General features: G+C 40.3%; 1 protein-coding gene across 1 annotated transcript; it reads left to right on the top strand.

The window, feature by feature from the left end:
* The first annotated feature begins 9,272 nt into the window (after positions 1-9,272).
* Positions 9,273-11,175, top strand: LOC108481143 (uncharacterized). The gene is made up of 4 exons (XM_017784308.1): positions 9,273-9,537; positions 9,646-9,890; positions 10,023-10,345; positions 10,776-11,175. Exons 1-4 carry the CDS (start codon positions 9,273-9,275, stop codon positions 11,173-11,175), a joined length of 1,233 nt encoding a protein of 410 aa, XP_017639797.1.
* Positions 11,176-14,511: the final 3,336 nt, after the last annotated feature.

The following is a 14,511-nucleotide window of genomic DNA, read 5'->3' as shown; positions in this document are numbered from 1 at the left end:
GACATGGCCGTGTGTCTCAGCCGTGTGATGGACACGGCCTAGCACACGGGTGTGTGCCTTGGCCGTGTGACATTTTGGGTATGCTGACGTCAGAAACAAAATGTCTAGGTTTTTACACACGGGCTAGGATATAGGAGTGTCATGGCCGTGTGAAGGACACAGGCTAGAGACACGGGCGTGTACGAGGCCGTGTGAAAACCCCTGTAGGTGTGCATTTAGAATTAATTCTACACGGGCGTGTTACCCTTCTACATGGGCAGGTGCCCTGCTTCAAATTTAAATTTTTCTATAGATGGTTTAAGGACCTGTGTTGATCCCGAATAGTTTTCAATGGTCGATTTAGGGTTCGTAGGCTCATGATAATAAGTTTAAACTAGAAATTAAAAAGTTCTAATTTAGACCAAGTCTCGGTGACTTGGGGAACATTTGTGTGCATGAGATTGAGTTAGGTAATGCCTCGTATTTCACTCCGACGTGGGTTACAGGTATGGGGTGTTACATTTAGTGGTATCAGAGCTACGGTTTAATTGGTTCTAAGACTAACTTAGCGAGAGTACAAGTCTAGCTATACATGCCATAACTGTATATCAATAGTGTGATGACTTCTAACGATTATAAATTGTATTTTCATATAGTAAATGGATCTTGATAGAGCTACGGCGGATGACGTGGAGAGTAACACGTCGGCTCCCGCTGAAGGGACCGCGCCAGTTGAGAGTAAGCCCGTAACTATGGTCCAAGACATAAGGGCTAGAGAAACCTATCTTCAAATGATGGACGCTTGGTACATAGAGTTCGTTCGTGCAAATCCGAACACCCCACCTCCCCTACCTCCTCCGATTCCTCAGTATGCCTCGAGAGCTTCGCAATGCATGAACTTGATTAGGAGAGAGACGCCTCCGGTAGACAAGATTAGAAAGCATATGGCCAAGGCACGACGACCCGGAGAAAGCAGAGTTTTGGCTAGAAAATACTATTAGGGTATTTGATGAACTGTCGTGCATGTCTGAGGAGTGCATGAAGTGTGCAGTATCACTCTTGAGAAATTCGGCCTACCAGTGGTGGAACACTCTCGTGTCTATGGTATCGAGAGAGAGAGTAACTTGAGAATTCTTCCAGGAAGAGTTCCAAAAGAAGTATATTAGCCAGGGGTTTATAGACCAAAAAAGGAAGGAATTTCTAGAGTTAATGCAAGACAGTAGGACAGTGATAGAGTATGAATGAGAGTTTGTAAAACTCAGTAAATACGCATGGGAGTGCTTGTCCTCAGAAGCCTCCATGTGTAAAAGGTTTGAGATGGTCTAAGTGAGGATATAAGAGTATTTGTCGACATTTTAGAGTTAAGAGAATTTGTGGTGCTCGTTGAGAGAGCCTACAAGGAAAAAGAATTAGTTAATGAGAGGAGAAAGACGGTTATTGAGTCGCGGGATTCAAGAAAAAGACAGATGGAGAAATCACATCAGTCCTCATCTAAGAAATCTGAGGAATTCTCAACCTGATCGAATGCTTCAGTAGGGTTCTTGAACAGGAACAAGAACCAGCAGAACACGACCTCTAGAACCCAGACCACTTTTGTCGTGGGCGTTGGTAGTGCTCGGCCGAATAGGGCAGAATGTTCGCAATATGGTAGACGTCATTTTAGCGAGTGTCGAGGTAAAGAAAGAGGGTGCTTCAAATGTGGGTTACTGGACCACTTCATTTGAGACTGTCCTGAAATGGAAGAGAGAGAGAGAAAAAACAAGAAGCGAAGGCAAGTAGTGCTCCATTGAGGGGTAGACCACAAAAGAACTCTGAAAGCGGGGCTGCTAGCAGATGTGTGCCAAAAGATGTTGCAGTGATGTTCGAGGGCAGAGCGCCTGCAAGGACTTACGCTATTCGTGCCCGTGAAGAGGCAGAGTCTCCTGACGTGATCACGGGTGCCTTTTCCATTCTTGAAATATATGTTGCTGCTTTAATTGACCCGGGGTCTACCCACTCTTATATTTGTATAGAATTGATACCTCGTATGAATATGATAGTAGAGTCCACTGAGTTTGTGATAAAAGTGTCTAACCCTTTAGGCAGACATGTACTAGTGGACCAAGTATGTAGAAATTGTCCATTGACAATCAAAGATCATTATTTTCCAGCTAACTTGATGTTATTGCCGTTTAATGAATTTGATGTAATCTTTGGGATGGATTGGTTGACTTCTCATAGTGTTGTAGCGGACTGTGGGAGAAAATTTATTGAGTTGAAATGTGAAGACAGAAATGTTCTTCAGGTTGGGTTAGATGAATCAAATAATTTACCTATAATAGTATCGTCTTTGACTGCTGAGAAATATTTGAAAAAAGGATATGAGGCTTACCTAACTTTTGTGCTGAATACTCAAGTGTCTGAATCAAAGGTAGAATCAGTACCAGTTGTTTGTGAGTTTATAAATGTGTTTCTGGAAGAATTACCCGGACTACCTCCAGTGAAGGAAGTAGGGTTTGGAATCAAGTTGATACCGGGAACGACACCCATCTCGATTGCTCCGTATAGGATGGCTCCTATGAAGTTAAAGGAGTTGAAAGTTTAACTGCAAGAGTTAACTGACAAGGGCTTTGCGAGACCGAGCTTTTCCCTGTGAGGTGCTCCTGAAAAAGAATGATGGGTTGATAAGGTTATGCATCGACTATAGACAGCTCAATAAGGTAATAGTAAAGAACAAGTATCCTTTGCCAAGGATCGATGACCTGTTTGATTAGTTAAAGGGAGCCACTGCATTTTCCAAGATTGACCTGAGGTCAGGATACTACCAATTAAGGGTGAAAGAGCAAGATGTACTGAAGACTGCGTTTCGGACAAGATACGGGCATTATGAGTTCCTCGCCATGCCCTTTGGTTTGACTAATGCCCCGGTGGTGTTTATGGATTTGATGAACTGCAGTTTTTAGCCGCATTTAGATAAGTTTGTAGTGGTTTTTATCGACAACATACTGATTTACTCGTGTGATGAGAGTGAGCACGCGAAGAATTTGAGGACTGTATTACAGATCCTGAGAGACAAACAATTGTAAGCCAAGTTCAATAAAAGTAAATTCTGGCTTAAAGAGGTTGATTTTTAGGACATATTGTGTTGGGTGACGGGATTAGAGTTGACCCAAGTAAAGTCTCGACTATTTTTAAAAGGAAACCGCCGAAGATTGTGACAGAAGTCCGAAGCTCTTTGGGTTTGGCTGGATACTATAGGCAGTTTGTAAATAGATTCTCTATGATAGCTACCCCGATGACAAGACTGCTGTAAAAAGATGTCAAGTTCAAATGGACAGAAAAGTGCCAACAGAGTTTTAAGCAATTAAAGGTTTTATTGACCGAAGCCCCAGTGTTAGTTCAATTGGAGTCAGGTAAGGAATTTATGATATATAGCAATGCCTCCTTGAATGGTTTGGGGTGCGTGCTTATGCAAGAAGGCAAGGTTATAGCCTATGCCTCAAGACAACTAAAGCCACATGAGAAAAATTACCCGACGCACGATTTAGAGTTGGCTGCCATCGTGTTCGCATTGAAGATTTGGAGGTACCATTTGTATGGAGAGAAATGTCGAGTATTCGCTAACCACAAAAGGCTCATGTATTTGATTATGCAGAAGGAATTGAATCTACGACAACGAAGGTGGCTAGAGCTAATAAAGGATTATGAGCTGATAATTGACTGTCACCCGGGAAAGGCGAATGTAGTCGCCGATGCCTTAAGTAGAAAGTTATTGTTCGCCTTGAGAGCCATGAATACTCAGTTAGCTATGTCTAGTGATGGTTCAGTTCTAACGGAGTTGAGAGCTAGACCGATTTTTTTGCAGAAAATCTGTGAAGCTCAGAACAATGACAAAGATTTGCAAACCAAGAGAACCCAATATAAGTCGGGGGCCGAATCAGACTTTTGGATTGGTACCGATGGGTGTTTGATGTTTAAGGACAGAGTTTGTGTACCCAAAGACAGTGAGCTTATTCAGAAAATTCTGTGAGAGGCACATAGTGGTTGTTTTTCCGTCCACCTGGATAGTGTAAAAATGTACAACGACCTGAAAAAGATGTATTGGTGGTCGGGAATGAAAAAAGACATTTTAGAGTTCATTTCCAAATGTCTTGTATGTCAGCAAGTTGAAGGCTGAACACTAATTAACTTCGGGTGTACTTTAGCCTATCACGATCCCTAAATGGAAGTTGGATCAGATTATTATGGATTTTGTGATGGGTTTGCTGATAACCCCAAAAAAACGATGTTGTTTGGGTTGTTGTGGATTTGCTAACAAAATCAGCACATTTTATACCAGTGCGTACCGGTTACTCTCTCGAAAAATTGGCCTACTCATACGTGTCTGATATTGTGAGGCTTTATGGAATGCCCTTGTCGATTTTTTCAGATAGGGACCTAAGATTTACCTCGAGGTTTTGGAAAAAGTTACAAGAGGCATTGGGAACAAAGTTGAGTTTAAGCACGGAATTTCACCTGCAAACCGACAACTAGTCAGAAAGGGTGATTCAGATTTTAGAAGACATGTTGCGGTGTTGTGTTCTAGAGTTTCAAGGCAGTTGGGAAAGGTACTTGCCATTGGTTGAATTTGCCTACAACAACAGTTATCAGACAAGTCTATGAATGGCGCTTTATGAGGTTTTGTATGGGCGAAAGTGTCGAATGCCCTTATATTGGACTGAGCTCAGAGAGAGTCAGATTCACGGGGTCGATTTAATTAAAGAGATGGAAGAGAAAGTTAAAGTGATTCGTAATTGTTTGAAGATCTCTTCGGATAGGCAGAAATCCTACGCGGATTTGAAACGAAAGGAAATTGAGTTTCAAGTCATCGATAAGGTGTTTTTGAAAGTATCCTTATGGAGAAAAGTCCTCAGATTTGGTAGAAGAGGCAAGTTGAGTCCTCGTTTCATAAGACCTTATGAGGTTATTGAGAGTAGGACTGGTTGCCTATTGATTGGCTTTGCCACCTGAGTTGGAAAAGATTCACGACGTGTTTCATGTATCAATGCTACATCGATATAGATCAGACCCTTCGCACGTGATTGCGCCGACAGGGGTTGAGATTCATTCGGATATGATGTATGGCAAAGAGCCGGTCAAGATATTGGCTCGGGAAGTCAAACAGTTAAGAAATAAAAGTATTACACTCGTGAAAGTTTTGTGGCATAGACATGGAGTCGAGAAAGCCACATGGAAACCTGAGGAGACTATGAGAGATCAATACCCTAATTTATTCGCTGGTAAGATTTTCGAGGACGAAAATCCCTTAGGGGGAGAAATGTAGCAGCCCGATTTTGTACCTAGTCAGAATAGTGGTCTCAGGACCACAAATTCAAAGTCAAAGAAATTATATTATTATTATTATGATATTAAAACATGTTTTTATTAGTGCATGAAATATTTGGTGAAGTAATTTTAATGTTTGCGAGTCCAATTGCAGGAAAGGACTAAATCGCATAAAATGAAAAAGTTCTAAATTGATAGCTAAAGGTGTCAAATAACTAGAGAATAAAGTTTGGGGGGTCTTTAAAGGGCAATTAGACCCTATTGTGATAGCTTGGTCTGCCATGGGTGATGAAAATGTTGAAAAGTCAACATTAGGTAATTTGATGACATAATGTATGATATAATAATGCCAAAAAGCCTAGCTATCATTTTCTTTTCTCCATCCTTTCTTTTGACCGAAATTTTCAGCAAAGAAATGGGGTTTTAAGAGCTTGAAATTTCAGTAACTTTAAGCCTTCACAAGTAAGTGATTTTAATGGCTTTCTTGAATATTTTTGTACTTTTGAGACCCTTGAAGCATAAGCTTTCAAATGAAAGTACTATTTTGCAAAATGATTAAGAGTTTAGGGTTTTGACATGAAAGGATTTGTAATGTTTGTTGAGTTTTTATGGAAGAAAATGAGTCTTGGGTGTTTTATAAACAACTTTTGTGAAATGTGTTAGCATGGAAACACCTAGAATGACTATATTGCATAAGTTGTAAAATAGGTGTTAAGTATGTTAAATAGGTTATCATTGTATTAGTTTGGTTACTTTTGTATAGGTTGTGTAAGTAAGGGTGGCAAACAGGCTTGGTAAATAGCCTTGTTGTCCGTATGAGTAGATACACGGGCGTGTGTCTAGGTCGTGTGTGACACACGGTCTACCCTATGGACCTGTGGTCCGGTCGTGTGTCCCCTGCACCTAAAAATTTCATATCAGTATGCATGATTGTAAACACATAGGTGTGTGCCCTATTTCAAAGTTAAATTTTTCTATATATGGTTTAAGGACCCGAGTTGATCCCGAATAGTTTTCAATGGTCATTTTGGGGCTCGTAGGCCTATAATAAGAAGTTTAACATAGAAATTAAAAAGTTCTAATTTGGACCAAGTCTCGCTGGCTTAGAGAACATTTGTGTGCATGAGATCAAGTTAGGTAATCCTCGTATTGAACTCGTGAGCCTGTGATGGGCTACGACCGAGGCTTTGTACTAGCCTTAAATGATAGTACGAACAATTCGAGTACCTGTCTAGAACCGAAACTGCATATAGTAAACCATACGAGCCACCTAACTAGAGCCATATCGAACCTCCGTCCGTCAATAGTCACCAAAATAAGTACATGGGAGAAACGCCTCTTGCCTTTCATTTCATTTACATTTACACTGTTTATACAAAAGAATTGAACTGGGTAGCTTAATTTGTTGAAGTTTCCATAGTTTTTCCCAATTTATATTTGTTGTGATTGCTAACAAAGGTTATTTATTTTCATTTTCATGTTTCATCATGCATCATAGGCATCTTGATTAGGAAGGTATTGATTAGAGATTGGTTGACTAAAACGGGTTTCTGATGGAGGAGTCAATTACACAAGTAACCGAGAAAAATACCGTGGTTCGAGACTGGTCTTTGAAGATTCAGAAAGCGAAAGGTGATAGTTTAACGGAAGGATGTATCTCTAATCTTCTGGAGCAAGTAGCTACAAATGTTCGTCAGAATAACCTCGAGGACTTAACTCAGATTTGGAAACAGTGGGACTCAGATACTAGGGGGATTTTTAGTGAAAAGTACGGGGATATAGCTCACTTGATCGCCAGCGTAGGCGAACAGTTGATTCAAGCCATGGTTCGATTCTAGGACCCAGCGTACCGATGTTTCACTTTCAATCATGAAGATATGACTCCGACCATAGAAGAATATGCTGCTTTACTTCGTGTTGACAATGTATAATTCAACAAGATATATGTGAAAGAGCCTAAGCCAATGACCTTCAAGAAAAAGCTAGTGAGATTGACCGGAATGACCGATATATGGGGCTAAAAAACAGATAAAGAAAAAGAATGAAGTCAGTTGTGTTCCATGGTTTTCTTTACGAGACTTAGTTCAAAACCATCCAGATATTGCGAAGAGAATCGATCTGTTTGCTTTGGCCATTTACAGATTGATCGTCTTCCCAAAGTTTTGGGGCATGTAGAAGTCACGGTAGTGGATTTCTTCGAAAGGTTGGGGCAAGGGATTAACCCCGTCCCAACTATCTTGGCCGAGACTTTTAGATCTCTGAGTAGTTGTAGGAGAAAAGGGAAATGACGTTTTATTGGATGCGCGCAGTTGCTTAATGTCTAGATTCTGATCCATTTCTGAAAAGTAGAGCGCACACCTTTCCACATGTTCTCAAAAATATTCGCCCCATTAAAGGCTTACTTTGAAAAAGATTGGCCGAAAGATGTCACCGAGTAGCACTGGGTTTTTGTTTTTCAAAACCTTCGTGCTGAAGAGATAACCTGGAGAGCATCATGGATTCGTCCTTCAGTTCTGATATATAAATGCGGATGCCAAGATAAGGTGCCTCTACTCAGATTATAGGGAGGGGTTGGATATGCTCCATTAATGGTTCAAAGGCAGTTTGCTTCACGAAAATTCATACGCACCACCGGAGGGTTGGCACAGTCAGAGTTTGCCTTTACAAGTGAAGGTTACATGAAAAGAGTCCGGGATACCGCAAAGGCTTGGAAAGAAGTTCACCTAATGGAGTTAGCTCTCTATGCTGATACTATCACTCAAGATTATGACATATGGAGAAAACAACGAGTGAATAGTCAACAAGTCTCATCGACGAATTACACTTTCCAGAATTACACTTTCCAGAATCCTTTCTCAGAAGAAATGTCATCCGAGCTGGAAGTAACAAGACACGAATTTGAACGTGAAAAGGCTAAGTTGTTACGGGATATCAGTTCTCTTCAAGAGGAAAACTACCAGCTAAAGATAGATGTTCAGATTGAAAATTCCCAAACCTTGAAAATCCAAAAAGAAGCTGAGATCTTGAGAAATGACTTAAGGGACCTTCATTTGGAAAATAAGAAATTAAGAAGCACTATAAAAAATAGTGGGTTGGGCAAATCGTCAGCAGAATGGAAGGAAGAAATTAGCAACATCAAAGGAGGGATGGAATTTTGGAAAGGAAAAGTAAAGAAAGAAGAGGAAAAAGCTGCGCGTGCTATGATAGAATTAAGAAAGAAAAATACTAAGTATGAAAAGGTGACTGCAGAATTTGTGACTAGTCAGTCCGAACGTCAAGAGCTAAGAAGGAAAATACGAGATCTAGAAAATATACTGCAATCTCGTTAGCAACAGTTAGATACTCTTCTAAAAGCTCTAGAAGAAAAGAATGATCAGTACGACAGAGACACTCGCACTTATGAAAGAGCTCTCCAAGAAAAAGAAATGTAACTCGGCTTTTTGATCAATGAAATTCGCAAGGCAGCTATGCAAGTTGTGCAATTATCAGATGAAGCCGAAGCTCTCAGTTGCCAATTCCCTCCGAGCTAAAGATCAAGCATGTCAGAGTTTTTAGAGCGAGTGAAGAAACAAGGCAATGTATCTAGGAAATTTGTGTAACTGTTGAATCAAAAAAATGGTGAAACGTTTTGTAATAGACTCTTTTGATAAATGAAATGCCTAAGTGTGGGGCTATCTTGAAATCAACACCAAATTCTTACATATTTATTCATGACTAACATTTATTCGTCATTTATTCAACATTCATTTGACATTCATTCATTCATTCATTCATTGCATGTACATATCACCATAATCATTCATTGAGGCTAAAACCGTATAATCCGCAATTGCGACACTATAAGTCTGGAATCGTGCCATTCTTATAGGACGCATCGAAAAGCTAGAATTATGGAAGCCGAGTTCAATGAAAGAATTGAAAGGATGGAAAGGGCCCAAAGAGAATTGCAAGAGCAGTTGACCAAGTCACAATAGGAAGTAAAAGATTTGATGTTAAGATCTCAAGAGGAATCGCTTGAGCAAAGAGATCAGATGGCCAAAATGATAGTGATGATGACAGCTTTGGTCAAAGGAAAGGGACCTATGCAGAGCCCTGACACTATGGAGCCTCAGCCAATAACTAATCATGATCAGGATCTGCTCTATCCTCCAGGATTCACTCCACCTCACGCACATGTAATGCAAAGAGAACGTCCTCAAGGAGAACCTGCAAGTGTGGAGCAACGACCTGTACCCCCTATTCATCTAGGGCAAGGTATATTCGTATCGAACCCCTGAGCTAATCCTGCAGATCCCAATGTTCCAGATTTAGATGATCCGTTAGAAATAGCCAGGTTGAAAATGGATGATCATGATGTTTAAGATAAGTATAGAAGTTTGGAAGAAAGACTCAAAGCGATAGAAGGTACTGAAGCTTTCTCTGCATTGAGTGCCAAAGAGCTCAGTTTGGTGCCCGATCTGGTTCTGCCTCCGAAATTAAAAGTACCAGATTTCAAAAAATACGATGGCATGAGATGTCCAAAAGCTCATCTTATCATGTTCTGCCGGAAGATGACTGGTTATGTGAATGAAGATAAATTGCTAATACACTGTTTCCAAGATAGCTTGGTCGGATCGACCCTTCGATGGTATAATCAACTGAGTAGAGAAAGGATCCGATCATGGAAAGACTTGGCATCAGTATTTTGTGAACAATACAAGCATGTATCCGACATGGTGCCTGATCGACTAACTCTGCAGATGATGGAAAAGAAGCTAACGGAGACTTTTAGGCAATACGGGCAAAGATGGAGGGATATATCGGCCCAAGTAGAACCCCCATTAACCAAAACTAAATTAACAGTCCTCTTCATCTACACTTTGAAAGCTCCGTTTTATGATAAGTTAGTAGGAAGTGCCACGAAAGACTTAGCAGATATTGTAATATCTAGGGAACTTATAGAAAATGCCATCAAAAGTGGAAGGATGGAAGGTTCCGAGAGCTCGAAAAGGGTAGCACCTGTAAAGAAAAATGAGGCAGAAGCCTATATAGTGGGAACTGAGAATTACTACACTTCTAATCCGTATCCAACCCAGCCACGACCTCGATATCACCCACCTCCAAACTTCTATTATCCTCCCCAAAGCCTTTACTATCAAGTATCACCTCATTATCCTTCTTACCCTGTCTACGTCACAAATAACTAAAGACCAGTCACTATGTTCCCACAGAATACCATGCAAGCTCAAAGCCAACCTAAAGATGAACAAAGACCGACAAGATCCAATCCTGAAAAACCCCAGTTCACCCCAATTCCCGTGTCATACGGAGAGCTGTACCCAAAACTGTTGGAAAAACAATTAATATCCCCACATTATATGGCACCCTTGAAGCTTCTATACCCAAAATGGTACGATCCTAATGTTAGTTGCATGTACCACGCCAGAAACCAGGGGCATTCTACAGAAAATTGTCTGGCATTTAAAGGAGGGTTCAAGGCCTCATTGATGCAGGTATCTTAGATTTGATGGTACTAGCAATACAACTGGAAATCTGCTCCCTAACCATACTGAAGGAAATGTGAGCGCGGTGACCGAGGAAGACAAGTGGCGAACCAAAAGCTGCGTTTCTGAAATAAAGACACATTTACAGAAGATATGGAAGGTAATGGTTGAAAATGGGTTATTCTGTCGCCCCTGCAGAATCTTTAAAGAAGGAAGTATAAAAAGTCAATATTTTTGTGACTTCCATGGTATTGAAGGGCATGACATTCAGTATTGTAAGGAATTTAGAAAGTTACTTCAAGACATGATGGACAACAAGGAGATTGGGATCTTTAACAAAAAGGTCGATGAGGGAGAAGTATGCGCTTCTGAGAATCAATCATCAAGTTTCCCTTATAGCGCCGATTGACCATTAGTAATTTATTACGATGCAAAAAAAGAATAAGTGAAACCGAAGATGATAATTGAAGTACCATCTCCTTTCCCTTACAAAGGCAACAAGGCGGTACCATGGAAATACGATGTCAACATTATCACACTTGAAGGTGAAAAATCCAAAGCCATGACTTGAAGTGTTGGTGAAGTAGGACATTTCACTCGTAGCGGGAGATGCTATTCTAAAATGGTTGAACCAACGAAAAAGATGAGTGACAGAAAGGAAAGGCACCGATGCATGAGGCCGAAGTCGAGCTTGAGACTCTGTCCGAACATGAAGTTAAAAGGCCTGTGAATGAAGAGGAAGCACATAAATTCTTGAAGTTTATCAAACATAGTGAATATAACATCGTGGAATAGTTAAGCAAACAACTGGCATGAATCTCGGTATTATCCTTACTGTTGAATTCAGAACCACATCGAAATGCTTTGCTGAAAGTGTTAAATCAAGTTTACGTGGCAGGCAATATATCTGTAGAAAAACTTGATAGGTGGGTGAATAACCTGAACGTGGATAATTTTATTTCTTTCAGTGATGACAAAATACCGCCAAATGGTAGGGGCTCCGTAAAAGCATTGTACATCGCAACCCGTTGTAAGGGTTACATGATACCGAATGTACTCATTGATAATGGGTCTGCACTCAATGTCATGCCTTTGGCTACACTTTCTAGAATTCTAATTGATCTATCTTATCTAAAGCCTTGTCACTCCACAGTAAGGGCATTCGATGGGACAAGACGAGAAGTCATGAGAAAGATCGACATCCCTCTAGAAGTGGGCCCCTACATATATGATGTCGAGTTCCAGGTCATGGACTTTACACCCTCATATAATTGCCTTTTAGGAAGGCCCTGGATCCATTCTGTTGGGGCAGTGCCTTCATCTCTTCATCAAAAAGTAAAGTTTATCATGGATGGCTATTTGGTCACTGTCGCGGGTGAAGAAGACATTGTCGCATCTATCTCTGCTGATGCACCATACCTTGAAGTAAGTAAAGATGCAGTAGAATGTTCCTTCCGATCCCTCGAATTTATCAATGTTACGTTTGTTGCTGAAGGAAATAAAATTCCCGTGCCCAAGTTGTCAAGGAACACCCAGATGGGAATTGAGTTTACTGTGGGAAAGGGAGCCCGAGCAAGGAAAGGTTTGGGAAGATATCAGCAAGGGATAGTTAGAGTTCTAAAACCAGTGCCCCATAAGGCTCGATATGGTTTAGGTTTCGAACCAGATATGCGACAAAGAAGAAAATAGTTGCAAAAAGATCGAGAAAGGCGGATTGCAAGAGCCTTAGGTCGAGAATTAGAATGGGAGCCCATAACGTACCTTCCTTTGTCAAAAACATTTACATCTGCAGGAATGATATACCCCGGACAAGATAATCCACGAAGCACGATGTTATTAATTGAAAGGGGTCTTCAGAATGTCAGTATAAATGTCATTGACAAAGGAAGTGATGCAATTAAAGATGTTTCAATAATACACCCCTGTCCTCCTGGATTCGTTTTGAACAATTAGACTGCTGTTGATCTCCTTGTAGTTTCTAAGTCTTATCCAGAGTAATGCTCAATGTTAACACTCTTCTTTTTGTGTGTCCTTAAGTAATAGAGGGATTCTTTTGTAAGAGCTTATGATTTGCTTTTTATCATTTAAATGAACATTAATGAAGATGCATTTTGTCATGGTCTTCACATTCTCATTAACTTCATAATTTTTCCCTCTTCTCACAGCCTGTCATTGCATATATTTCACGTCATACCATGCTTGTTGGTCCCAATAATTTGATGCTCCTTTACATATTTCTTTTCCATTTAATTTTCAGGTGTTCAGATATCAACGATATGAACAAACCCGTTACGAATCTTGAAATCAATTTCGAAAAGGCTATTTGTTTAGGAGAGTTCGAAGCTGAGGAAAATGTTGAAGACTATGTCTCGTCTCCTGACTTACTAAGAATGGTAGAACAAGAAGATAAACAAATTTTACCTCATCAAGAATCTGTTGAGACAGTAAACTTGGGAAATGAAGAAAAGAGGCAAGAAGTGAAGATTGGGACCTCAATTTTAGACAACACCAAACATGATTTGATCGCTTTGCTTCATGAGTATAAAGATCTATTTGCATGGTCATATCAGGACATGCTAGGATTGGATGAGGATCTAGTGGTCCATAGACCCCACTGAAACCAGAATGCAATCCCATTCAATAGAAGCTAAGACGAATGAGACCTGAAATGCTGTTAAAGATAAAAGAAAAAGTTAAGAAACAATTCCATGCTGGCTTCCTACAAGTCTCCAAGTATCCACAATAGGTAGCTAATATAGTCCCAGTACTGAAGAAAGATGGCAAGGTACGAATGTGTGTGGATTATCGCGATCTGATCAAGCAAGTCCTAAAGATAATTTTCCTTTGCCACACATCGATCCATTGGTGGATAACACAGCCAAATATTCATTGTTTTCATTCATGGATGGATTCTCAGGTTATAATGAGATAAAGATGACTCATGAGGATATAGAGAAAACTACTTTCGTAACGATGTGGGGAACATTCTGTTATAAGGTGATGTCGTTCGGATTAAAGAACGCTGGGGCAACATATCAGAGGGCCATAGTGATGTTATTTCATGACATGATGCACAAAGAAATAGAAGTTTACGTTGATGATATGATTGCCAAATCCAAGAGGGAAAGAGAGCATGTTGGGAACCTCAGAAAGTTGTTCGAAAGACTGAGAAAGTTCCAGCTGAAGCTTAATCTAGCCAAATGTACGTTTGGGGCTACCTCGGGAAAATTGCTAGGCTTCATCGTCAGTGAAAGAGGCATTGAAGTTGATCCAAATAAGATAAAAGCTATACAAGAACTACCAACTCCGCGTACGCAAAAAGAAGTCAGAGGATTTTTAGGGAGGTTGAACTATATCGCTCGGTTCATTGCTCAACTTACCAACCAGTGTGACCCAATTTTTCGACTCCTTCAAAAACATAATCCGGGAGAATGGAATGAGGAGTGCCAAGTGGCTTTTGACAAGATAAAACAGTATTTGTCTAGTCCCCCGGTGCTAGTACTGCCAACTCCAAGAAGACCGTTAATATTGTATCTGAATGTGTTCGAAAATTCAATGGGTTGTGTACTGGGGCAACATGATGAGTCAGGGAAAAGAGAAAAGGCGATTTACTATCTGGGCAAAAAGTTTACAGAATATGAGGCAAAGTACTCGTCAATTGAAAAATTCTGTTGCGCTTTAGTTTGGGTAGTTCGGAGGCTCATGTAATATATGTTGTATCATACGACATGGTTAATTTCAAAGC

Source organism: Gossypium arboreum, chromosome 1, assembly GCF_025698485.1.
Source record: "Gossypium arboreum isolate Shixiya-1 chromosome 1, ASM2569848v2, whole genome shotgun sequence".
Lineage (NCBI taxonomy): Eukaryota > Viridiplantae > Streptophyta > Magnoliopsida > Malvales > Malvaceae > Gossypium > Gossypium arboreum.
The sequence above is the reverse complement of the archived record's forward strand: the minus strand, read 5'-3'. Positions and strand labels throughout refer to the sequence as shown.

Bases quoted from the DNA above. Each gene is read 5' to 3' on its own strand.
- LOC108481143 (XM_017784308.1), top strand. From the start codon at position 9,273: ATGTTAAGATCTCAAGAGGAATCGCTTGAGCAAAGAGATCAGATGGCC. The intron at 9,538-9,645 runs GTATATTCGTAT...ATGATGTTTAAG, and splicing joins CCCTATTCATCTAGGGCAAG to ATAAGTATAGAAGTTTGGAA. The intron at 10,346-10,775 runs GTATCCAACCCA...TCATTGATGCAG, and splicing joins AATTACTACACTTCTAATCC to GTATCTTAGATTTGATGGTA.